General features: G+C 36.8%; 1 protein-coding gene across 1 annotated transcript in view; it reads left to right on the top strand.

The window, feature by feature from the left end:
* The window catches only part of KIF15 (kinesin family member 15), a 49,447-nt gene that overhangs the window by 13,357 nt on the left and 11,566 nt on the right, over positions 1 to 24,524 (top strand). Inside the window, exons 11-30 of the mRNA XM_008171104.4 lie at positions 796 to 919; positions 3,079 to 3,170; positions 3,640 to 3,849; positions 5,066 to 5,243; positions 6,096 to 6,237; positions 7,644 to 7,785; positions 8,833 to 9,030; positions 10,057 to 10,164; positions 11,426 to 11,531; positions 12,892 to 13,057; positions 15,302 to 15,452; positions 16,571 to 16,656; positions 17,406 to 17,481; positions 17,771 to 17,857; positions 18,812 to 18,916; positions 20,127 to 20,249; positions 21,203 to 21,349; positions 22,425 to 22,529; positions 22,839 to 23,003; positions 23,605 to 23,714. Of these exons, the coding sequence (XP_008169326.3) occupies positions 796 to 919; positions 3,079 to 3,170; positions 3,640 to 3,849; positions 5,066 to 5,243; positions 6,096 to 6,237; positions 7,644 to 7,785; positions 8,833 to 9,030; positions 10,057 to 10,164; positions 11,426 to 11,531; positions 12,892 to 13,057; positions 15,302 to 15,452; positions 16,571 to 16,656; positions 17,406 to 17,481; positions 17,771 to 17,857; positions 18,812 to 18,916; positions 20,127 to 20,249; positions 21,203 to 21,349; positions 22,425 to 22,529; positions 22,839 to 23,003; positions 23,605 to 23,714 (2,621 nt within the window). The remainder of the gene's footprint in view (positions 1 to 795; positions 920 to 3,078; positions 3,171 to 3,639; positions 3,850 to 5,065; positions 5,244 to 6,095; positions 6,238 to 7,643; positions 7,786 to 8,832; positions 9,031 to 10,056; positions 10,165 to 11,425; positions 11,532 to 12,891; positions 13,058 to 15,301; positions 15,453 to 16,570; positions 16,657 to 17,405; positions 17,482 to 17,770; positions 17,858 to 18,811; positions 18,917 to 20,126; positions 20,250 to 21,202; positions 21,350 to 22,424; positions 22,530 to 22,838; positions 23,004 to 23,604; positions 23,715 to 24,524) is intronic.

The raw sequence follows: 24,524 nt of genomic DNA, 5'->3' as shown, positions 1-24,524 counted from the left end.
CCTCCCGCACCCTAACCCCCTGCCCCGGCTCTGCATACAATTTCCCCACCCAGATGTGGCCCTCGGCCCAAAAAGTTTGCCCACCCCTGGTTTAGAATAACTAAAACTATTTAAAAAAAAATTGAATTAACTTTTCACTATTTCTGCAGTTTATCCTCTATACTTTATTCAGCATGGACAATGGAAACATACTATTTACACTCATTTGTTTTTCATGTGTTATTTGTTCTTTGAATCTGCAGCATTCCATGGAAATGTGTAAATTCAAACAAAGCTTTAATTAAATGCTTTCATGATTATTTTAAAGCTTTGTAATACTCTGTTTTTCCTACCTAAATTTTGGATCTAAGCAACATTCCATTACCTGTTTAAATGTATGGTAACTTTTAAGTTCTTTCTGCATCTTGAGTGAGTTTGAAGGTATTTTGGCTTCTGATTTTGCAGCTATGTAGTCTGTTATATGCTGTTTGCCTTTGTTCAGCCTAAAATTTTCAGGATTAAATTCTAATTCAGCAAACTGTAGACTAAATTTTCAAGTGTCCATGATTTTCAGATATTAAGAAACTATTGAAGTTGAAGATATTCGAAAAAGAAATTGAGCTCTGTCCTGTTTCCAAAGACTCTTCTCTTTTAAAATGATTAACTGCCCGTACAGCTAATCATCTACTACTTTCCAATATTTGATTCTAATTACCTTGAGAATAGATTGTTTCTGATGTTACTTCATATAAAAAATGTAATCTTAAATATTTTATTCATTGCTTTTAATATTTTCTTTCAAAATTCCTACAAAAGGCTGTGATAAACGAAGACACCCAAGGGAATGTGAGCCAGCTCCAAGCTGAAGTGAAGAAATTGAAAGAGCAGCTTGCTCAACTTACTTTAGGGCAGTCTACTCAGGATATTTCTATTTCAAGAGGTAGGAGAAACAAAAGAATAGAAAGCTCCTGCATTCTAGAGCAAAAAGGAGATTTTAAACTGTTCTAATATTGACTTGGTGAACAAATAGCATCACATAGTTTGTATGCCTTAAGGATTGCATTTTGCGTAGGCACAACATACTATTTTACACAACTATAATAGCAAATGTGTCTAATTTTGCAGGAACCTGTGTTAACCTAATGATCATTTTGTTTTCGTTTTACTCTTACCATACTGTGTGCGTTAGGCAAAACTTCTATTATAGTTTGACTTTTGCTGTTGAAGCTGGAAGAAAATTCTAGACATTTAGTTCATAAAAGTGCTAGAAATCAAGCCCTTAAGATAAACCAAAACGTTTATTTATGATGGTCAATGTGGAGGGGTTCTGTTTTTTCTCATTAGACAAGTTTATTGCACAAACCTGTTGATTCTGGCTTCCTTTTACTCCAGTTTTGTTCATTTCTGAATGTAATTCTAGGAAAAAATATTTTGTGGGAATGAAAATAAAAAGCGAGTCTTATATACAATACAGTAGAGAATAAAGTTAATGGGATTTTTATTACTCTTCAAACTTGTAGCTTTTCACTGAACTGTTGTATCTGCTGCACAGATCCTGATACAGCTTTCCACTAAGCGTAGTTCCCTGGCTGAAATATGCTGCCCCAAAGTATTTTATTACTATGGTAGCAATCTTGGGCTTGTAATTCTCTTATTGTGTTCCTATACCAATTGTGGCCTGATCTTCCCAAGACACAAGGGATTTCAATCCAGCACCAGGAGTTACTGCAGTTAAAAGACTTGGCTAATATAAAACATCCTTGCTCAGTTTTTTGCAAGAAAAAAAAATCACACATCTGCTGCTACGCACAGGATTAGAGTTTAAATCATAAAAATAATATGTGATAATGGTTAACCTGCGATATTAAATCAGTCACTCATGCTATCATGTCTAGATATAGGCAGAAATCTCAACAATTTCATATTACATCCATTACAATAGCTTGGAATCTGGAAAAACTAAAGGATAATTTTTAACAGATTTAAAATATCATCATATACGTTTTAAAAAAAGAAAAATCTTGTCTGAAAACTGACACAGTAGACGTAGTCTGAACAATTAAGATTCTTGGCACACATTTTCAGCTGTAGAAATAAAGATATGGAGTATCATTATCAGTTTGTAAAACACAATGGCATTCGAAAATATATATATTAACTAGAAATTTTTTTGATGAATTGATTTTTTGGGTGGGTCTGAAACTATTAGTCAAATTTGACAAATAGCTTCAGTTGAAAAAAGCCATTTGCTTCAAGTTTTTCATGTTGACATGTTTTCAGTTTGAAATGGCATTTTGATTTTAAATTTGTCCAATTTAAAAAAACAACACACACAAGGATGAAAACACCTGAAATGGCCAAAATGAAATGAGAAACGCAAAAAAGATTGTTTCAAATTGATCAAAATGTTTTGCCTTAACTTGAAACTAATTGAAAAACTGGGGAAAAAAATCATTTTGAATTACCTTGAAACATTCTGGTTAATTTGAAACAAAATCTTTGTTTTTTTTTTTTTATTTGAAGAAAAGATTGTTTAAAAAATTGTTTGAGTCAAACCGGAATATTTTCACCTTATTTGGTTCTGCCCCCAAACTGAAAAATCAATTATTCACTCAGCTTTAATCATAATGGGATAGTTATTTTGCCCTTTAGATATTATGGTGATTAGTATCCCATAAATATCTATAATAATAAAGTGTACTATGCACAGAATGTAATATTAATGTCAAATTCATGTTATAAAATGCTAAAAAAAATCTGAAACTAATGCTATATTTTCCATACTTCCTTAGCTGAACACATGAATTTTAAAAAAAAAGCTAAATTCAAAACCCCTTTACTCGTTAGGTACAACTTTGTATGCCAACTTTAATTGAGTGAGTAAAGTTTTGTGTATCATAAATTGACAGACCCTAATAGTATCATTAGAGGGTGTTCTAGAACTGTAATGTAAATATGCCCATACATATGTTCAATATATTATTCTGGGAAAAATGAAGTGTTGGAAACACTATAAATATGGTTGTTAAACATGAAAGACAATTTAAATAATTTGTATTTTAATAAATATGGTGTTTCATTCTTTAACTTTCTATTAAGCTGCTCTTGGACAAGGTCAGGAAAATACAAATTACATGAACTGCTTTCTTGAGGCAATGCTGTTCTTGGAGAAATCTGAAAGTGAAAAGAAGGTAAGAATTCACTGCGTTGTCTCTAGCATATCCTGCTTATTTTTTGATTAAAGCTAAGGATGAGTAAACCTACTGAAGCTCCACTATAGTTGAGATTGTCCTGCTTTGTTAAATAAAAAAATATGTTTACAAAGACAGCAAAGTGTAGTTACTGGAAGGAGAGATTATAAACTAGTAGAATTTTGAATTTTTAAGGTAATGTCCAAGTTTCATAAAGAAAAAACATAGGAAACTTTTGATTATTAATCAGATTGTGCCCCATAGTGAGTTGATTTTTTTTTAAAGTCACAAGGTCAGTTTCACTTACAAAAATATGAATGTGATAATAAAATGTTTTAATTTTGTACATAAAATATTATTATAGGTAGTATGGTATAACTTGTTTAAGTTTGTGATGAATACATCTATTTGGAGATTGCCATTGTCCTTTTTCCCCCCCAACTACTAAATCAGTATTTATTGTTTTAAGACTTTGTTAGAAAAAGTTGCTCAACTAGAAGATCTTTGTGGCAAAAAGGAAAAATTCATTCAGTCCAATAAAATGATAGTTAAATTCCGGGAGGACCATATAGTTCGCCTGGAGAGATTACACAAAGAGGCTCGTGGCAGTTTAGTGCCCAAAGAGCAGGATGATCTCATCAATGAACTGAGAGAGGAATTGCGGACACTGAGAGAACAGGTAAATATTTTTACTTATTGTTCCATTCCAAAACAATCTGATGAAGCTAATGAACAACACAAAAAGAGAGAGCTTTTTTACTGTTTAAAGATAACGAAACAATTGACCTTTAATCACTGTTGGTATTTAGTTCAAAGGTATCATGAGCACAATCTACCTAGTTCTCTAAACTATGAAATTACTGTACTTAATGCTATTTGGTTTAAATCACTGATAGACTTCCTTATGTTAAGGAAAACTCTTATAGCTGGAGTTAGGAAACTCAGCCCTGTGTTAAAAATAGGACAGAAAGACAGACTACTTTAATAATTCTGTAGTTGAGCCTACATATTCTAGGCTAAATTGTAATCTTAATGTTTCTAGAGGAAGAAGCTCATATGTAATGATCAGGATTACTGCAATACTACAGAACGTTTAAAAATGAAATTTACTGATTACCGTATATAATCGTTTATAAGCCGAATATTTTTGGTAAAAAAGTGACATATCAAAGAGTGGGGGTCGGCTTATAAACGGGTCTACACCAAAATTTGATGTTTTTAAACTCTATGGAATCATTGAATTGAATATCTAATACATTGTCGTTTTGTTTACCTGGAGTGTCTGCAGGAATGGAGCCCCTCAGCTCCCAGTGGCCGCAGTTCGCCGGTCCCAGCCAATGGGAGCTGCAGGAAGTGGTGCGTCACTTCCCGCGTTCCCATTGTCTGGGAACGGCAAATCGCGGCCCTTGGGAGCTGAGGGTCTCCATGCCTGTGAACACTCCAGGTAAACAAAACGTCCCGACCCGCCAGCGGCTTACCCTGACTGGCTGGGAGCCAAAGTTTTCCAGCCCTTGAAATATAGGATCGGCTTATGAAAAGGTCATAAAGTTTTTGCTATTTTTACTTCTCCATCTTGTGGGGTCGGCTTATAAATGAACGGGCTAATGAACAAGTATATACGGTAATTCTTCAATCATTACTTACTCATGTATACACATTTTGAGAGTAAATTCCAGTGAAGTAATAAAACCAGTTTGTCAGCTCTTTAAGAAATCTGAAAAGTCCTCCATGGTTTAGGGAAGCCCTCTTTTTCTTTTCCTCTACAATTTAATGCTTTTGAAAGGTGACAGACTGGCAGCCCTATATACTGACTCCTCCGTGAAATAGCCTTTTTTGTAAACTACTTTGCTTTTTTGCAACACTTTAACAAATATCCGCATGTCACATATGCATAGATGGAACAACATCCACGAATTGCTAAGTATGCCATGGAGAATCACAGCCTCAGAGAGGAGAACAAACGACTTCGTTCCTTACAGTCAGTGAAAAGGGCTCAAGAACTTGATGTTCAGACCATTGCAGAACTAGAAAAAGCTTTCTTGGAGGCTTCAGCCACAGAGAAAAATAATGGAGGTAAAAATACACTATGACATATTCCTTTCATAAGCTAATACTCATTTTAAAATGTAATAATTAGTGTATTTTTGAGAAACTCTAAGTATTTTCTTTAGCACTTAAAATATTTTAAGTGGCAGTGCTTCTGGTGGAATTTGATGGTTTAACATTCTTCTTTATTAAATTCATATTTTAACATATTTTTAAAATGAAAAACTTAAGATGTTGGTTGCATAAGCAATCTGTTTGTCTAAACATAATACAAAATGCACACATCTCAATGTGAAACATTTTTGAAAAACTTGTATTTTAATTTTTAAACTTTTCATCAATTTAATCTACCACATGGTAGTGTTTAAAACATTCTTTAAAAGGGGCCTTCTTCAGGGCATGTGATAATACTGTGTAGTAGTTGGCAATACGTATTCATTTTCTATTTCATCCTTTTTTGTGATGCAAAAAAATTTGAGAATGGTTAAACCACTGGTGTGCTGCAACCATTGTCTATCATACTGGCCAATGTTGTCTAACTGTTTCCCTGTTCTTCCCCATTAGTCTGAGTGTATCCATCTGTTGTCTCTTTTTTATGTTTAGGTTGTAAGCTCTTTGGAGCAGGAACTGTCTTTCTCTTCTCTGTTTGCACAGCACCTAACACAGTGGGATTGTGCTTCCTGACTAGGTGTTACAGAAATACAAATAAAAAAAATAATTACATAGTGCTTATGTTCATGTGGACTATTGTTAGTGTCCAGTTGGCTTAGTCTGAGTTGCTGGACTGTTCAAAAAATTATTCTTATTTTGTTGATAGAGCTTATTATGATTTTGAATTGTTCAGGATGATATCAGAGAATATCTTTGTTTGTTTCTTAGGTCATCAATTGTATTCCACCACTACATCAACAGAAAGCAATTCGTTGGTGTCTTTTGAAAGGTTGAAAGCACGCCTGCTGCATACTCAGAGTGAACTGGAAAGTTCAAAACAAGAATATGAAGAATTTAAAGAGCTAACCAAGTGAGAGGAAACAATGTAGAAATGTTTTAAACTAATAATCTTCTGCAAAATATATTTTGCTAGAATAGACATGGATTAATATTCTTTAATGGTCAAATCCTGGACCCAGAATACAGCCCAAGTAAATTTGTCTTCTAGAGAGAGCCAGAGTGAGGGGAGAAAGGGAAAACATAATCCTCCCCATATCATCACAGTCCATTGAGCAGCAGTTTACAAACATCACATTAGTCTTGTATAGCTGGAGATCCACTTACCCTGCTCCTGCTTCTTCACATTAGGATGTAGGGAGTCCCTGCAGAGCAGATCTTTATGGTATGCAGTCTCCCTAAATCATGATCTGTATAGTAGAAGTCCACTTGGCTACAAATGGAGAGCTGAACCCATTGTGTTTTACTTTTTCATGATTTTGCCCTGAATCCGGGCAGATGCCTCCCGCAGGGCTGAAGCCCCTAGACCACCCTCCCCCTTGGGCAGAAGTCCCTAGCCCCACCACCCCGCTGCAGGGCAGAAGCCCCGAGCATCCCTCCCTCCAATGTGCTAGGTGGAGAATATGGGCAGGGGAGAGGCGCCATGAAGGAACTTACATTTAAAAAACCCATATATTAAAGCTTAAATAGTTTTACCTACAAACTTAATGGTTTAGCAAATACATTGGACACCAGTTTCCACTCTGTCCTGAGCAGCAATAAACTGAGATCCTGCTCCCATTGATACTTATGAAGTTTTGTTATTGACTCTGAGATCAGAATGGGAAGTGGATGGTGATAACACTAAACAGTTACACAAATAATCCATGCTTGCACGAGACTCTTGATGTGAATGATGTCCGCTATCTCACTACTGCAACACAAAACTACTAAATATTACACAGTGAAAGATCTTCCCAAATTTCTACTTACCTTTAATAAATTACTTTGACTTGTTAAAATAAATACTTAAGAATGTTATTTTACCAATACTTGAAAAGAATGTTTAGAGGTTTTTATTAATCTTGTCAAGCTTCAGTTCAGGTTTCTGATTGAAGTTTTGGTATGGGTGATGTGATCTGCTCTTTAGAGGAAACAAAAAGCTCTGAACTCAGGTGTTGCTGGGTAAAGGAGGAAGTGATTTTTCCATTTTAAGGCTGTGTTTAACTGTGCATGTATTTTGTTAATTATGTGATCACAAAGCCGCTTTTATTAGCTCTTTTAATGGGGTCCACTGATCCTATAAATAGCATAGTCTCAAAATTGAAATATTTTGATGGCTTGGATGAAAGTGTCTGGAATTGTTTTTCAGTATGATAGTTACACAGCACCTTACTGTCAGACTAATGATGATAGAGTGCATGATGACTTTTGGGCTTTGTAGTAGGCTCTCTCTGAGCTGAAGGGTGAAAACATTATCTAATTCTTGTGTCTAAACAGGAAAAGGCATCTGGAAATTGAGTCAGAACTTCAGTCCCTTCAGAAAGCAAACCAGCATCTTGAAAATATTTTGGAGGCAACCAAGGCACACAAACGTCATGAAGTCTCTCAACTGAATAAAATGCACAGAGAAACTATTAAGGTACAGGAATCTGTTAATGAGAGGTTGTAAATACAGCAGTATATAGTTACATCTGAGTTGGATGAAACAAAAGATTTCTTTAGTAAAAATTAGAGTGTAACATACTTTGCCTGACAAGTTTTTCAGTATATAAGCTCACTATATGATTAAAGTGGTATCTTCATTTCTACCTTTTGTTCTGAAATACTTCCTGATGCACTACTGCTTGTAACTGAATTGCAAATCAGAAAAAACATGCAGTTGTGTGGAATATAATTGACCAGCTTTGACCGTTTTACTTTATCCTGTATTTTGTTTATAGAATTATGAAATATGTTGCACTATAATTAAGGCTACGATTTTGTCACGGAAGTAATGGATTCCGTGACTTCCAAAAACCTCCATGACTTCAGGCGGCTGGAAGCTGCAGGGTCCCACCGCCACCTGCAGTGGCCAGGAGCTGTGAGGTACCCCTGCCACTTGAGGCCCCCAGATCTCCCTAGTGGCGGGGGGGACCCCGCAGCTCCTCTCTGCCACAGGCGGAAGGGGACCCCACAGCTCCAAGTCATGGGGTGGAGGAGGACCCTGGAGCTCCAAGCCCCCATGGTGGTGGGCAGGGCCGGCTCCAGGCACCAGCTTGGCAAGCAGGTGCTTGGGGCGGCCACTCCGGAGAGGGGCAGCAGGTCCAGCTATTCGGCGGCAATTCAACGGACGGTCCCTCACTCCCGCTCAGAGTGAAGGACCTTCCGTCGAATTGCTGCCGCAGATCGCAATCGCGGCTTTTTTTTTGGCTGCTTGGGGCGGCCAAAACCCTGGAGCCGGCCCTGGTGGTGGGGGGTCCCAAAGCTCCCAGTCGGCCCCCACAGCTGCCCAGCGGCTCCCCATTTTGTCATGGATATTTTTAGTTAAAGTCAGGGACAGGTCATGGGCAATAAAGAAAAATTCATGGAAGCCTGTGACCTGTCCATGATTTTTACCTTAAATATCTGTGACAAAATCTTAGCCTTAACTATAATCTGTGGCTATTTTATATTTAAACTAATGCTTCCTTCATAATTTCTGCAACAGAGCATGACTACTCCAACAAAGGCTTACCAACTAAGGTCTCGTCTGGTGCCACGAATAAGCCCTGAAATCTTTGTCTGTGATTCCATGGATATTCATAGTTCTGGGGAGGTGGTGGATAATATTTTCAATGAGCCAGTTCCTCCGGAGATGAATGAACAAGCTTATGAGGCCATTGCTGAGGAGCTCAGAATGGTGCAGGTAAATCTTCAGAATAAGAGTGGAAGTGCATATGTAATTGGGGTTTTTTTTGTTTTTGTTTTTTTTACAAAAGCATGTTTTGATAGTCCATTGAGTAATATCATCTTTTCACCAAAAATAACTTTGGTTTTAATCTAACAATTCACTTATAAAACCAAAGTAAATGTTTAATAAATATTTTAGTAAATTATTGTAATGCCTAGTAGCATGCTATGCTGTACTGACGCACCTTTAGCATTTCCAGTGTAAACTCCACTAAGAGAGTTGGGTATTTTAATTCAAACTTGTTAGGCATTTTCTCTATCTACATATTATTCATTTATATTTCGTGAGAAGTCTTAGTTTAGCAGAAATGGCACGCTCCAGGGCATTTAAACCTGAATACTCAAACCAAACTGTTCAATCACAGGGATACTCAGGAAGAGGGGCCACCATCATTCAAAACTGTGGATTAGTTCAAAGGTAGAAGAGACTGCATTATTTGAGAACCTGTTTAAAACTGTGTAAAACCTCAGTCCTTTTATCCTTCTTTTAAATTTCCTGAAAAGAGATGCTTTTGCCATAGAAGAGCAAAGCAAAGTTTCTGAGATAATCTTGATAATGTGGCTCTATTTTCATTAATACGAAAACTTGTATATAACAGAACTCCTTGCTGAGCTGCCCTCAAACGTTTCATATATCTCACAGATATTCCCAGAAATCGCTAATCCATTTTTGTCTATTCTGAAGAGCAATTTGATGGATCAGGTCCCTCCATTTAAACTTATACACACACATACTTAAAGTTAAGAATGTGCATGTTTGCAGGATTGGGTCCCATGTTTGTATTTTGCTTTGAGGGATTTCCCAGAGATCTGTGGTACTGATAAACCAATAGTTATCTTTCTGAATGTCCTTGCTTCAAGCCATAAAGACTTAAAATAGTCAAGATTTTTGTATTTGGTGTACACAGAAGGTCTGACCATATGCCATATGAAAATAACTGAAAGAGAAGCTTTCTAATTATGCATGTCTGCCATGGTACAGGAACAACTGAGCACTCTTCAAATCAAGCTGGATGAGGAAGAAAGTAAGAATATCAAACTTCAGCAACATATTGATAAACTGGAGCATCATTCTGCACAAATGCAGGAGGTGAGGTAGCTGTATAAATCAGTTTTTCGTGAGAGAGTATATACAAAAGATGTGAATATCAATCACATTTCTCAACTATTTTCTGGCCCATCTTTAGTGAATTACTTAGAATTTTAAGAGGCAAAACTGCTCAAATTATAACACCAGAACTGAGCAGAAAGACCAGCTAGACAACAGCCAGCATCGATGCTTTCTAAATATTTTGAAATATTTAAAGCTGCTTGATCATAGAGGAAAAGTATAAATGGCGAGGCACCCAAGATATCTACTGGTGGTGTTTTTTGCCCAATTTCATGATGTGTGGTAAATTACCAGTTGGCTTAAAAAATATTTTCCCTAAAACTTTGCAGTGCTAAAAATACACCTAGTTCTAGCTGTGAACAAACAAAAGTATCATTACTATATATAAAGTTTACAGGTCCGCTTTCTTTCTTTTTTCTATTTGTGGATCTACCCAGCCTAGCTAACCAAAACTAAAACAGTTGTGTGGAATATTTTTCTGCAATATATGCACAATGCACTGTGTAACACATACGATACAGCACCCCCATCTGTGACTGAGTTAAGTCACTTAATCTCTTCAGCCCCCTTACCTCCCGAAAGTGGTTATCTATTTCATTAAGGGTTCGAGAAGATTGTAAAGTTCACTGAAGACAAAATACGCAATTTAGGTGTGAGGAATTATTCCACTGAGTTATACAATTCACTTTTGTTGATAGGCAGAGCTTATAAATGGTGATCTCACAGTAAAATTAAGGAATAGATTTTAGGGTAATGCCATAAAGTAGATAACTTGCTCTCTTTGTGGTATAGTGGGAGTTGTAGTGGAAGAGTAGAAAAGATGAGTGTGGCAAAGGGAAGATGGGATTGACAGAGAAGAGCATCATTCTTCCCCCATGCTTCCATTACTTCAGCTTGGGAGCAGATATGAAGTTCAAAATTGTCAGGTGAAGGGTACTTAAAGTGAGGCTGATAGGTCCTTTTTTATCTCAGTTTGCTTCCTCAATTACCTCAATAGTTCTTCTTGCTCTATGGGCTTCCAGTTTACTAAGCTATTCACAACCATAACACACTTGAATGTTCAGGACTCGTGATTGGTTTGATTATAAATATCCAAAATAACTTTCTCAGCATACAGAGAAATGCATTTTACATAGAGCTGGAAAATACACAACACATAAAAATATTTCTGTTATTTCAACTATGATTTATATGCTCTTATACTCCCCTTCCATTTTTAAATTTTATTTCTCTTCTAAAGCTATTCTCATCAGAAAGAAGTGACTGGAATAAAGAACAGCAGGAGCTTCTTGGACAGATAACATTTCTCAAAACACAACTTCAAGACACTCAAAGCAAGACTGATAGTAAGTCTGTGTAGCACTGAAATGCTGTGAATTTCTCAAGAGGTTTAATGTTTTGAAGCTACTATGACAAATACTGAATAACTGCTTTGGTTGTGTAATGATATATATATATATATATATATATATATATATATAAATATTCTGTCCTATGAGTAATTTTTTCTGTCCACTCTTGATCAACCTGCATAGTTGGTCATAGAGTTTAAGGCCAGAAAAGGCCGCCAGATCATCTACTCTGACCTCCTCTATATCACAGGATCTCCAGTTATAGACAATGGAAGGAGACGATTCATCCTAAGTGAATATGGAATATTGTTTTAAAAGGTTAAAATAATTTAAAATAATAAAAAGGAAAAGGGCGCACGATCATTCTACCAAACTACAGTCCCAGATTCAGGAGCAAGTTTTAACCTTCCTCCTTATTTGTTCCCTTCTATCATATTAAGTTTTTAAAAAATGTCTTCACTTGTCTTAACTCCCACTGGTGTCTATCTACTAGAATGCCTGCATTATATTCTGAGAGCATAGACCTAGCATACCTATATATTTTTAACATTTCCAGTTAGATTGGTTAGAGAACTAGAAATATAGTAAAAAGAACAGGAGTACTTGTGGCACCTTAGAGACTAACAAATTTATTAGAGCATAAGCTTTCGTGGACTACAGCCCACTTCTTCGGATGCATATAGAAGTGGGCTGTAGTCCACGAAAACTTATGCTCTAATAAATTTGTTAGTCTCTAAGGTGCCACAAGTACTCCTGTTCTTTTTGCGGATACAGACTAACACGGCTGCTACTCTGAAACCTAGAAATATAGTAATGTTTGAACTCATTTTCCTGAAACAACTAATATAGAAGCTGTTGGACTTTTCTTTTTCCATACTTCTCATACATGATTAGCTTAGAATATTTAAAACTCACAAGTGTGGTAAACAGGTGAACCTACTTAAGATGACTTTTTAAAATACAAAATACAGTAAAATGTGAGAACACTTAAACAATAAGCAAGTTCTAAATCTACTCTGAAGATTACACTGCCTATAAAATTAAATTGGGTTAACATGCATTTAGTTTACAATTCTGACTAACAATTACATGCCCCCCTCCTAGCATCCTTTTGATTCTGTATACACTTTTTCTACAAATCAGTACTTCACTGACCCTTCTTTACCTCTTTTTTTTTTTCTCCTTAAGTTTTTTTCCCCACAGTTTTTTGAGGAAATGGCCATTTTTACTGAGAGTTGTATGTAGTTTTGTTTAATTTTCACATAAGATTTTTCAACATCCCTGATATTGCATCTGCAAGTGAGCATTTTTATAAATTAACAAAACTTCATACGTTTCTGCATGTTTTTGACAGTATTAAAAAGTGAAGTCCATGACTTACGCATTGTCCTGCAGTCTGCAGACAAGGAGCTGTCTGTTGTAAAGATGGAGTATAACACCTTCAGAGAAAATCAAGAGAAGGAAATGAGTCAACTCTCTATGAGACATATGGATGTACAACTCCAACTGGATAATGTTAGGTATGTGGTCAGTTCCTTCTTAGTGGAAGTTTCTAAGCCTTCCACATGAGAGTGCATCCAGATTCTTAATTCTATGCTAATATGTGCTAACTTTCATTGTAAATAATCATTCCTATAAAGCAGAGCTCAAGTTAACCACTGTATTTTTTGGTACATACACACACTGCTTTTACAGGCTCAACTATTTCCTGTATATTTAGAAGATAGGGAAAAAAGGTGGTGAAATTAACAGAGACTACAGGGAAGCCTCCTTAATTTCAACATTTGTGCCCATAGCATTTTTCCATTGCAGTAGAATCTCAGAATTACGGACACCTTGGGAATGGGAATAAATTTCTTTTATTTATTTATTTGTCTCTGCTGCTGCCTGATTGGTTACTTCCAGTCTGTAACTCTCAAATGTTCGTAACTCTGAACAAAGTGCAATTCAGGCTCAGCAGCTGACACTCCAGGCCAGGCTTCAGCAGCTGCTGAGCTCCCTACTGAGTGCTGGCCTGAGTCTGCAAGCTTGTCGTGTGTGTGTGTGTGTGTGTGTGTGTGTGTGTGTGTGTGTCTGGCAGCCCCAGCATCTTGCTGTAAGTGGCTGCCCCTCGTGGGGGAGGGGGAGGGACAGGCAGCCCAAATGTGCCTACCTTTAAGATGCAATACAGGCACAGTACAGTATTGCTTTTTTTTCCTTTTTCTTTTATTTATTTATTTGTCTCTGCTGCTGCCTGATTGGTTACTTCCAGTTTCACATGGTGTCCCATTGACCGGTCAGTCCATAACTCTGGTGTTCGTATCTTTGAGGTTCTACTGTACATGTGATTTTTCCAGTCAGTATTCTGACCTCCCTTAAGTAGAGTGAATTTGCTGAGGAAGCCTGTTTTTTTTTTCAATTCTTTAATGCTAAAATTAAAAGCCTCACTCTAGTTTGCCTATGATGTCACTGCTTCACATTGTTGTGTGCATCGAAGAATCCATATAACTAAAATGAAAACATACATTTAAAATCAGTTTGTTCAAAGGTTGGCAATTCAGGATTGAAAATCTTTCTGTACTACATGCTATAATTGACATTAAGTGCTATTAGGAGCAGGAAACTGGTAAGATTTTATTTATCATTCAATAGCAAGTGATATTAAACAGGCACATTTGCACTAAAGTAACACAATTTCAGTGCATGGGAAATCTTTTCCATTAACCAAGATGACAAGTGGTCTTGACTGCATTATTGCATCCTATTGGGATTACATCTTATGTGGCATGTGACATCTTCTAAGCAATATATTGAAGACGGAGAACCATGCATCAAAACTGATGACATGGTTTCACTATTGTGCCTAATTAAATATTAAGAAACTGACCCTTTTAGAGGTGCTCTAGTAAATACCAATTTACCAGCTCCGTATTCGTTTTATGTTTCGTAACCTTTGTCAGCAGGTGCACAGCCCCTCTAATTCTTTACTTTTAACCTTAATAAGTATTAAGTGACCTAAATATTCCTCAAGCTAACAGTTTAAAAGAAAACAAATCAAGCTATATAATATGCAGAAAGCTCTTGTGAGACAAATAATCTATACATGGGTAAGAGAGAATGTAACTGAATAAACATGTGTTAATATGTTAATCACTACCATCAGCAGATAAACAATGACTGATGGTGACTGAAGTATCACTTAAAACCTATCTCCTAGAACTGGAAGGGACCTTAAAAGGTCATCGAGTCCAGCCCCCTGCCTTCACTAGCAGGACCAAGTACTGATTTTTGCCCCAGATCACTAAGTGGCCCCCTCAAGGATTGAACTCACAACCCTAGGTTTAGCAGGCCAATGCTCGAACCACTGAGCTATCCCTCCCCTTAAGGGTGTAAATCTTTGCTCTTTTTAGAGGAAAGCAGCAATAGCTGTACGTCCAAAACATCACAGCCTCTCTCCCACCATTTCCACCAATGCCGCTAAAAACCAGGGATTTGGAGCAATCAAATTTTTGAATTGCTCTGCTCCAGCTCCAGGCAAAAACCTACTGGTCCGCACTCCAGCTCCGGGCTCCACTCCAAAGCCCTGCTTAAAACACTTGAGGTGTCACTTAATATTTTGGGAGTTGTGATAAAAATAACATAACCAAAGCCTGTAAGTCTTGACATGACATCCATTTTTTATAAAACACTCTGTAGATTATTTATAGCTTTTAAAATATAATTATTTTTATTGTCCAGTACAAATTCTTGTTTTCTAATAATGTCAAAAAAATTTTTTAATGAAGGCTAGAACATGAAAAGATTCTTGAAGGAAAAACAAGTCTGCAGGATGACTATGACAATTTACAGGAAGTAATGAAGTTTGAAACTGATCAGCTGAAGCAACAGCTTGAAGACAACAAACAAGAAAGTGAAGCACTGAAAACCGAGATTCATGTAAGAAAGCCAAACCTGTTACACAGTATAATCGCACCTCTCATTTAATCAAATTATGTAACTCGTCTCATTAAAATGACATTACCAATGTTGCGCCAAAAAAATTCACTATTTTGATAGTGGTCCTATCTGAAGGTGTTACTTCCAGAAGTTTATTTAATTTTCCAGACAACTCTTGAAAACCATTGGTTATAAGAAGACATCAAATCACATTATGCTAAATTTCTGTTGTCTACCAAAGAAATCATTATCATTTGACAGGTCTTGATTAAGATGGGCTAGTTGATAAAGAAATTGGGCATTGCTTTTGAGATGAATATTGGGAGGAATACCCTGGAGGGTTTAGATTTCAATTCTGGCTAAAAGTGGCATCTCTGAAATATTTGAAAGTTGGTGCTTTTATACATTGGCAATAATGGTCTTGTCATAGTGATTTATTATTTCTTGGTGTTAGATCACTGTCCTGCCATTTAGTTGCTGCTTTCTTTGAAAACCTTTCACAGACTTCAGTGATTGCAGAACACAGCAACAAGGCTGCTCAAGGGCTTTTGTAAATGCTTTTGCCTCCTTTCTGTGTTGTATGCTGGCTACCTGATCAGCATACTTGTTTCAAGGTCTCTCTTTTGGCATTTAAAGAAATAACTGACAGACTGGAAACTATACATTCCTTTTCAAAAATAACACTGTATAGTATTACAACTGAAAAAAATTAAAACCTAAATTGAAAATTGTGTTAATTTGTGCCCCTTAGGATCCTAAATTATTTAAGACTTATCTAACCATAGGTCTGCTATCTCTCAAATGACAACTGAGGTGGTTGGCACTAGAATTGCTGACTTGTCAGCATGCACTAGAGTTTACCTTTAGAATTATTCAGGACAAGGTTCAAGAACTCTTTGTTTCTGTTTTGTGTATGCTTTATGTAGCATTTTGAGTGTTGTTTTATTTTTTCTTCCTCCTTTCTAATCTTTTGGTTTTAAATTATTTTTTTATAAATATATTATTATTATATATATGTTGGTACCAATATCCAAATGCCTCTTAACAGAAGAGTTTAAAATATTTTTATCAATACACTTCAAACAGAATGTTATAAAAAATTATATTATGTGTTTTAGAATCTTTTAGAACTTTTGGAAACAGAAAAAGGACGTAATCAAAAACTAACAATGCAATTACAAGAAGACAAAGAAAATAATTCAAAGTGAGTGGTGTTGTGGGTTTGATTTCTAATTGAAGTCAATGGTTTCATTCTATGCTAAGCTTCATTTTTTTCGTAGTTCTTGCTATGAAATACATTTCTTTTTCCAAAAATAAAAATGCAAATCTTCTAAATGCATTGTTGTGGAAAATATTCACCTCTGAGTTAACTGCCAGGAATGAATTTGGCCCAAAGACTGGTGAGTTCTTTAAATCTCTGAAATCACTATGCATGGTGTATCTCTTCATGTATTTTGTAACTGCCATTATCTATCTCTTGATATAAAGAGAAAAATGTTTTAGTATCTAAGATATCCGTTCTCTTTCTAAAAAGAGAAAACAATAAGAAACAGATGAGGCAACAATAACACCTTCAGTTCACCTGAAAACACCCATTCAGAAAAGCTTGTTAGAGATTTTTGTCCCCAGGCAGTATAGCGATGATTACTTGATGAATTTTTAGTCAGTGTCTTTACCCACTAAAGACAGCACTACTTCTTTTTAATTATTTTTAATGAACAGTTTCATTATAAAAATGTTCTTTTGTATGTGAAAGGTCTAGCATCAGCTGCAATGTATGGCTGCAAGCTGAACCATTATTTTTTTTTAATAGCTTTAATCAGCTGGTAGTGAAAGAACCTTTAGAACTAAATGGGACCCAAGGCCAACCTACATAGTCAGTTCCTTGTTCAAGCTGTCTTTTCTTATGTTTTGATTAAGTCTCTTACAAGAAGAATATTCCTTCTCTTCTAGAGAACTCTTGAAAGTACTTGAAAATGTACAGCTGGAAAAACAGTCCTCTGAAATGGTGACACGATGTGAGCAGCAGGTATAGAAGCACATTTTGACAATTGGGTTTTCTTGGATTCCCTGTATATTAATGGCAATAGAACTTTTATTAAACTAACTGTTTAAAGTTTAATAGCAAAACAAATTCAGTGCTTTCAAGTCTCAGGAATCACAGTTGCTTTTTAACTACTATGATACCTTTTAGCCCCTCCAGCATATTAAGCAGTACAGCTGTCTCTCTTGCGTTATTCCTAGTGTTACGTTTATACTAAATGTACATAAGAGGTAATTGAGGGCTTTTTCCATAACTAAAATAAAGTTTCTTCCAGGAAGCAAAGTTGCAGAAATTAGAACAGAATCTGGCTGCTGCCGAAGAGGTTATTGCTTCTCTGCAGAAGACTAACACTGCTGACAAGGTAGCTACTTTTTATTGTTGGTTCACAAGTTCTGAAAGAAATTGACTTCTTTGCAGCAGAGCTGGAAGCCAAGCCCTTCCTAACTGTGATAATAGGTGAAAAAAGCTCTCATACATCTGGCACAGGGTCTCCAAGAAGGCTGGCACAGTGCCAGAGAAAACAGGGTGGCGATATAAGGGGACAGCTGGAGAGGGAAGACAAAAGGGAGTTGTGCTGTCTGCTGGACAAAACAGCTAACACAAGGTCATGAACGTATCACCTGTTGATTGACAGGGAGTTTCCAGTCAGGCTCATCTGCTGAGGAATTGAAATTATAAACCATAGGAATGACACAGTAAGCATCTCACTGTAATTCTTGTCAGTAAAATCAATCCACGTTTCATTTAAGGTAGCTACATCAGTTTTCTGAAAGCTCCTTTGGTGAATAACTTTTATCATTGAGTATAACATACATTTAAGAAATTATATGGGAACTCATTGTCATGGATGGTCAATCAATTCCTAACTTTCTCTGCTTTCATAACAAAGGAAAAACTTAGGGAGATTGCGTGGGTTTGGAGGGAACTGCCACACTAAATCCAGAGTCCAGTAATGGTTTCTTGAAGATGACTCACTCCATTAAGTTTCCATCTGCTTCTTACAGCAACATTCATAACCTTCTACCAGAAGAGGATCAGAGTGGAACTAAACAGTTTTACTACAAAATAGTCTTTTTCCTTTTAACCTTGGAATAGTAAATAAGCTATTTAACTCTTGTATGAAACCTTAGGGTAAAGAAAGGTGCTTTTTAACATCAAAAATTGTACTGTTCCTTCACACTCTAATCAAAGTAATTTAAAAAAAAACATTCCAAATATTTTCTTGGTTCAAAGTGAAATATGGGCTAAGCAAAAATTATTTAAATAGTGACAAAGTTCAGTGAAATTGGGGTTCAACATTTTTCTTCTTTTGCAGGAGGTTGTATCTGACTTGATGAGCCAGATCCAGGAGCTTAGGACATCTATTAGTCACAAGACAGAATCCATTGATGGACTGACAAGAGAGCTGGAGGACGTAAATGTATGTTCCGTTTTTGAAAAGATGTGGGGCAATGTTGGGTATCACAAAAATGGAATGGAATGCCAGGCTGAACATTTTCAATTACATATTTTATCATAAATGTGAAACAGCGTAATTTGCTGTAGGGTGAGTTTCTTTCAACTTTTGTTGTATTCTTCTGAGCAGTTTATGCCTAGTGTGGTCTTGGAAACTGAACCTTTTCCACATGGTGAGTAGACAGACATTTCTCTTACTGGACCCTACTCAGTTCCTGTGAGCTTCAATCAGCTGACACATTCATGTTTAATTTTGTTGAGAAATTGGTGGTTTGAGAGATCAGTAAATGAAGCTGAAGTCATTGAGTTCATTTGTAGGAAAGAAACTGTAGTTATGAGACAACTCCTAGGTTCCAGTCTTGCAAGCACACGTGACTCAATAAGATTCTTATAATAAAGTTATTTGCTTGCATAAGTACTTGCAGGAGGTGGGCCCTTACTTACTAAATTGTGCTTTCTCACTGAAGCTGTGAGACTTTTGTCTTCTGCTTTACAGTGTGCTTTTTTTTTTAAACAGAGGTCTTGCAGTCTTTTATACTTTGTTTTATTGCAAACTGATACAGCAACACATGCAGTATTTGACATGTACTGTGAACCCAAAAGGACTCAGCATAGAAATGAACATACAACTTCAGAATATGAACTATAATTTTTCTGTGTGCATATTACATCAGGTACACCCAGCATACACACTTATCCTATAGGAAATAGTTTTCTGTTTCATTGCAATCTTCATGGAAGATCTCAAAGTACTTTCCAAACACATTTATTCACAACATCCTTATGAGGTAGGTTAGCATTATACCTGTTTTACAAATGCTAGAGGTAGAGCCTTTGACTGACCCATGGTCACACAGGATATTAACAGTTCTAGGAAAGGAACAAGGCATGACTATCACTTATAGATATGATCTTAAAATAGTCAGATGACATTGAATTTATAATCTCAGTTTTAGTTCTGATGCAAAACCTTAGTTTGTGGGATTTAGCAAGCAGTAATACTTCTATTCACTGGACCTTTAGTATTGTTATCTCAGACAATTCTCTAAACAGTATTTTATAGTTCTGTCATCTCAAGACCCCAAGATCCAGCAGCTGAGATGCTTTTAGCAATTTTCTTTGATATCTTGCTTGCATTGTCATAGTCCTAAAACTTAACTTTGCTGTTTTCTTAGTGGAAGTATAATTCTGCCCTGGCTGCAAAAGACAAAAACAAAGCAATCATAGAGGATCAGGAAAGGCAGATTGAGGAGCTGAGAGAAGCCTTGGAGAGAAAACAGGCAGCTGATAAAGTTAATGTAAGAGTGCTAACATCAGTACCATATTGTGATTGTTTCTGCTACAGATGAGTTGGACATATTTGATTTTTTGTTTAAAGTATTTACATGGATTTTAACCTCACTTGGAGATGTCTGGGTCTGGGAGGCCCTGATGCACGGGGGTTGGGTGGATGGGGAGCAGCTCCCTGTACTGTGACCCCTCCTCCCGCAGCTGAGGAGTGATGGGGCAGGAAGTAGAAGAGGATGCTGAGCTTCCTGCAGCTCGGGGGAAGTTTCTGGGGGTGGGTCTGACACAGCCCCAGCCACTCCTTGCACGGGAAGAGGAAGTTCCGTCTTCTCCTGCCTCCAGCTCAGCTGGGACTAGCAGCTGATCCTGGGTCAGGGTAGGAGCCATTGGTTGGGGTGTCCCCAGCCTTGCAGTGATTTACTTCTCCACCGGCTGCTCTGGGTGCTTGAAATGATGTACCTGTGCAACTAGGGAGTGGTGCGTGACTGCTCTTGCAAGTTCCCTTTGCTTCCCTGTCAGCCATTTTTCTGCAGGGAAGCAAAGAAATCGGCGGGGGACATGAATTATGCGCACACACAGTGGTGCAGAATTCCCCCAAGAGTATACATAGTACCTCTATTCTGCATCTTAGCGCCATTCCTGCATGTACCAGAACAAACTGTTCACCTCTCAAACCTCCCTTCTCCTGCAAATAGATCTCCACTATGCGAGCGATCTAGGGAATAGTATAAGATTGCAGACTTCACTTTAGACCTTAACTAATTTGGGGTCTATATTACCATGTCTTTGTGAGGTGAATATTTACTTTAGTTCTGACCTTATTTAAACAAAAAAAAAAAGGTAGAGGGAAAGGGACCCTTGTAATTAATAAACCATTACTGTACACCACTTTACTCCAAAGCAGGTATTTTATTTCTATTTATTTCACTCTTCCTACATTTGTTTGTCCATTTAAATAAAACAGATAGAGCTCCTGTATGAAGACCTGAACCATACCACTGAGCAGCTAAGCATGTTAACAGAGGCTTCTAAAAAACATGCAGTATTGCTTCAGTGTGCACAAGAAGACTTAGTAAAGAAAGAAGCTTTAATTCAGGAACTTAAGGAACAGGTAAAATTTAGGAAGTTCCTCCTAAAGAGTCAACTATTCATTTTTTTGAGAGACTTACATCATACATTGCCATCTACCCACAGTTCCCTAATTGGTTGCTTTTTGTTAACAATCTATTTCTCACTGCATTAGACAGTGATAATTTAAAGGATTTTGAACAAAGGTCTGGATAAGCTTTACAACCTTGCTAACATGAGAGTGGAAATAAAGACAAAGCAACCTGAAGTCCGAGCAATACAAAATGGGGTTTTCTTTTTCCTCCTTGTCATATGTGATTGTTTGTTTGTGGATAGTATCATGGGGGTAACTGATGAGCTGTCTAAATGATACAAAGTAAGAAGGTGATTTGAAGTCACCCCTAATATATTTTGGAGCACAAATATCCATCTACCTTAGGGTACATCTGTCCTGCATGCTCCTTACACCAGTGTGTAGAGTACATACACTGCACACTCCCCTAACACGAGTATTAGTAGTAATGTAGATAGTGAGGCACTGCTTAGGTGAGTAAAGAGATACATGAGCACTCTCTATGTACCTTGTACAAGTTTCCATTCTCCCAAACAGTGCTTCCCTCATCTACACTGTAATGTCCTGCTGGAGCCTTTCTCCACCACAGGGAAAGACTCTGGCAAGAGGAGGCAGTAGGGAAAGGCTCTGGAAGTTCCCCACTGCCAGAGTGTTTCCCTGCTGCCTTCCCCTGCCAGATCCTTTCACTGACCATGTAACTACATACAGCAGCTTGATTTTCATTGTGTTGTGTACGTACCCCAAGTAGAGTGAGGCTGAATGCTAGCCAAAAAGAAGCAGATTAGCTGCTAACATAGTACCTTGTTTAAATGTTTTTAAATAGTGTTTGCTTGGAGATCAACAAGGGAACAAGACCATAGGTACAGTAAATGTGGAAGAACTGTTGATACGAGAAAACATAGTGTGAAGTCTAATATATTTAAGTACTCAGAATATATAGAGTAAACTTGCATACTTAAAAGCTACTAGTTTTTGCTTTAATTCTTTCAACATTCTGTGAACTTTAAGCGCAAACTGAATTTTAATTGATTGGGCTTTATAATAGCTGGACAAAAAAACAGAAGAACTGGAAAAGCGGAAAAGTGACTATGAACTAAAAATGCAACAATTAGACTGTTTTGTGGACTCTGCTGCAATAGCGCTGCCACAGGTATAGTATTTCATTTTAATTATGTACTGTAGTTTACTTCACTGAAGAAGCAAAGCAGTGTGTGTGTGTGTGTGTGTGTGTGTTCGGGTGTGGGAAGGAAAACATCTTTAGACTGGGTACAGAAATAGTGATGGTATATTGAAAAGAGTTGTATAGTCTATGAAATCCTATTTCTGTTTTGTAAGGTAAACAGCATTATTGATGTTTGTCTTCTAGTTACACAGCATTAACAAGTAAAATCTTTTAATGTATACTTATGCAGTATAGGGAAGACTCCTCCTTCTCAGTATGACTGTTTTTACTTGTCAGAGTCCAAAAACTCCCCCTAATTTTGGTGTAAATCTGGCAAAATTCCTGGAAACTCAGGAGCAGGAAATAGCAGATCGGAGAGCTTCTGCAATTACTCTGGAACATCTTGTATCTGAATTAAGTGAAGAAAGAACAGCTAAAAATGATGAAATCCTAAGGCTAAAGGTAATGTGAAGTAAACAGAAAAGGTAGTTTTTAAGGTTAAAGTTAATATGAAATGTATAGACTATCCTAAGGGGTTGGTGTTTGGCACTCTGCACTGCCATGCAGGAAGCCTGCTCTTGATCTTCTCCTTTCCTGGGCTGGTAGCATTCTAAAGAAGCAGAGCAATCAGCTGATTGAAAAAAAGATAGTCTCTTGTATCACTTTGTTGCAATCTCTGTTGCTGATATACTAGCAACGTTGGCTTTCTGCAAAGCAAGTTTTGTTCACGCTTTATTGGTATGGGATCCATAGGTTTAGTTTGACTTCTGTATTTGAGGGGGAGGGTAGTTACAGTCAGGCCAACGGGGCTGCGTGTGGAGTGGAGGGTGGGGGGGCAATTCTGAGCCTGCCTGAGGCTTGCTGTTTGGGGTGAGGGGGCAACGCCTTATCCCCAAATTATGCTCATGATAGGATCTTGACAGAGAATTTCTTATGTCTTCCATTGAACAATTTCAGAATATTTGTTCCTTCTTCTGTACTTTACTGGAAATTGTTTACTTGGAAACGAAAACAAGAATTGTGGTGTAGTGTTAAAATAACGTGTTTTTCTTGCTTGGTTTAGGGACAGTTATGTGAACTGGAAAACCTGCGCCTGGAAATGCAGATATTAACAGAGAATAATAGGAACCTACAGAGCCAGCTTGAAGAGTATCAGAGAGAAAGGAAGAACCGGTAAAAGCTGTCCTAACCCTTAAGTGATTATGTAAACTAAATTGTAATTCTTTGTCTTTACTGCAAGTATGGTATTACACATACTGTATCAGAACTAGTTAAACTAAGACGACTCAATTAAACCTATTTTTATGGAAATGCTTTAATGGCCAGTAAATAGTATTGCCTTTGAAATTCTAAATGATTACAGTACAACAATTAAGTTATAAAAGAAACAGGTTTATAACTCCTAACTATCTGTTCGTGCAGCTTTTAATTGGGAAAAGTAATAGAATATAAACACTATCCATATTAAGAAAAATAGACAAAATGAAATGCTGTCCCGGTGACATCAATTGGAGTTTTGCCATTGACTTAAATGGAGTCAGGATTCCACACCTCATCTTTTGACAGTAAGAAACATAACTGTTTCTATGCTTTGTGCAAAATGGAAAGATGATTGATGGTTCATACCCTTAGATGAAAAAATATGATCTTTGTCTGAATTTGCAGGCTAAGCTCTTAGTTTTGGACTTTTTTGTTTGTTTTTTCCCAAATCTTCATTTGTTCTGGTGTTTTTCTGTTTGATGAATTCCCTAGAGGTTTTACAAAGTGTTAAATATGAAGTTGTTTTTGAAGCATAAATCAGTGTAATATGAGGTTTTGTCACTACTAATTATAAATCACTTAAGGAAAAAACTTAATGTAATAAAGGACAAGTCAGACACAAAGGTGTGGCACCTTACAACTGGATATAAGGTAGGACCTGAATCTGCCTTTCCATTAGAAAGCCTTGAAAATTAGAATATTACAAAGTTTTGCTAATTTAAA

This window comes from Chrysemys picta, chromosome 2 (genome assembly GCF_011386835.1).
Source record: "Chrysemys picta bellii isolate R12L10 chromosome 2, ASM1138683v2, whole genome shotgun sequence".
Classification (NCBI taxonomy): domain Eukaryota; kingdom Metazoa; phylum Chordata; order Testudines; family Emydidae; genus Chrysemys; species Chrysemys picta.
This window is presented reverse-complemented; position numbering and strand designations above follow the sequence as displayed.